This window comes from Apteryx mantelli, chromosome 23 (genome assembly GCF_036417845.1).
Source record: "Apteryx mantelli isolate bAptMan1 chromosome 23, bAptMan1.hap1, whole genome shotgun sequence".
Taxonomy (NCBI): Eukaryota; Metazoa; Chordata; class Aves; order Apterygiformes; family Apterygidae; genus Apteryx; species Apteryx mantelli.
The window spans coordinates 11,640,880-11,642,611 of NC_090000.1; the positions used below are offsets into that span (position 1 = coordinate 11,640,880).

Genomic DNA, 1,732 nt, shown 5'->3' on the forward strand with positions numbered 1-1,732 from the left:
CAGCGCTGTTTTGCTTACTTGTGACTTGCTCAATTATTAAATTGGAATTTATGCAACCCGGCCCGAGTGGTTGTCAATTTGTCACGTTTACCTATAACAGGAGCACTGTAGAGGGAAGGGAGCAGCCCATAGTGACACCTGGCTGCCACCCTTGCAGGAGATGAGTGTGAGATCACAGCCTGACTGTGGCCAGGAGAGCTGTGCTCTCCTAATGGACATGGGACCCGTGGTCTTACCCCATCTTTACTCGTCTGAGTCTGACTGTGTCCCCCTGAACTCCCTTGGTATCATTGCCGAAAGAGACACTGCAGAGGGAATCTCTCCGCATTGCCCTGAGGGCATCTGAGTGAGCTCAGACTCACAGGTTATGAGGTGAAGGTTATGAGGTGAAAGGGAGAAGCCTGTCTTTCTGCTTCAACAAGGTCTCTGGGTCAGATCCAAATGAGAGATTCCTGAGGACAAGTGGTATGAGCCAGAACAATTTTTCTTTTAATGCGAATGTAACAGAGAAAAGCAAGCAAGCAAGAAATGAACACCACCTAGCCTTGATGCCAGCTACCCTGGGAAGGAGGAGTATATGCACACAGGACAGTTACTGGCGCTGACATTGTACCCGCTGAACCACTTTTCTCAGTGCATCCTTGAGCTCCTTGTTCCTCAAGCTGTAGATGAGGGGGTTCACTGCTGGAGGCACCACCATGTACAGAACAGCCACCACCAGATCCAGAACTGGGGAGGAGATGGAGGGGGGTTTCAGGTAGGCAATCATGACAGTGCTGAGAGAAAGGCAGATCACAGCCAGGTGAGGGAGGCACATGGAAAAGGCTTTGTGCCGTCCCTGCTCAGAGGGCATCCTCAGCACAGCAGTGAAGATCTGCACGTAGGACAGCACAGCAAAAATGAAACACCCAGAGGCTAAGCAAAGACCAACTACAATAAGGGCAGCTTCCCTGAGGTAGGCATCTGAGCAGGAGAGCTTGAGGAGCTGGGGAACTTCACAGAAAAACTGCTCCACAACATTGCCTTGGCAGAATGGTATTGAAAATGTGTTTCCAGTGTTCAGGACAGCATCGAGAAAACCACTGGCCCAGGCAGCTGCTGCCATTTTGACACAAGTTCTGCTGCTCATGATGGTCCCGTAGTGCAGGGGCTTGCAGATGGCAACAAAGCGGTCATAGGCCATCACAGTGAGAAGAGAACATTCTGTTGAAAGTGAGAAAAAGGCAAAAAAGACCTGGGCAGCACATCCTGAGTAAGAAATGACCCTGGTGTCCCTCAGGGAATTGGCCATGGATTTGGGGACAGTGGTGGAGATGAAGCCAAGGTCCAGGACAGAGAGATTGAGGAGGAAGAAGTACATGGGGGTGTGGAGGTGGTGGTCACAGACTACGGCTGTGATGATGAGGCCATTGCCCAGGAGGGCAGCCAGGTAGATGCCCAGGAAGAGCACAAAGTGCAAGAGTTGCAGCTCCCGCGTGTCTGTGAATGCCAGGAGGAGGAACTCGTTGAAGGAGCTGCTGTTTGACATTTGTTCTCTTGGGGCACAGGGGGACTGTCCAAGGAAGAAGAGATGTAGACAAGTTAGGACAGACTACTGTGAGAAAAACTTTCTCATAACTCTGTCCCCTGCAACAAACACTTTCTCTCTCCCCATCTCAGCAGAATGATCACTGAGCTCCAGCTGCCCACACCCAGCCTCCCAGCAGCATTTCCATGGCCTCAGTATCTAGGT

At 51.2% G+C, this 1,732-nt stretch overlaps 1 protein-coding gene across 1 annotated transcript; it reads right to left on the reverse strand.

The window, feature by feature from the left end:
- Window positions 1-592: 592 nt before the first annotated feature.
- LOC136994022 (olfactory receptor 14C36-like) lies at window positions 593-1,183 on the reverse strand. Its single transcript, XM_067310057.1, has one exon. It carries the CDS (start codon window positions 1,181-1,183, stop codon window positions 593-595), a length of 591 nt encoding a protein of 196 aa, XP_067166158.1.
- Window positions 1,184-1,732: the final 549 nt, after the last annotated feature.

What these genes read in the sequence shown, in the direction of transcription:
- LOC136994022 (XM_067310057.1), bottom strand. Translation starts at nt 1,183, where the DNA reads ATGGCCTATGACCGCTTTGTTGCCATCTGCAAGCCCCTGCACTACGGG.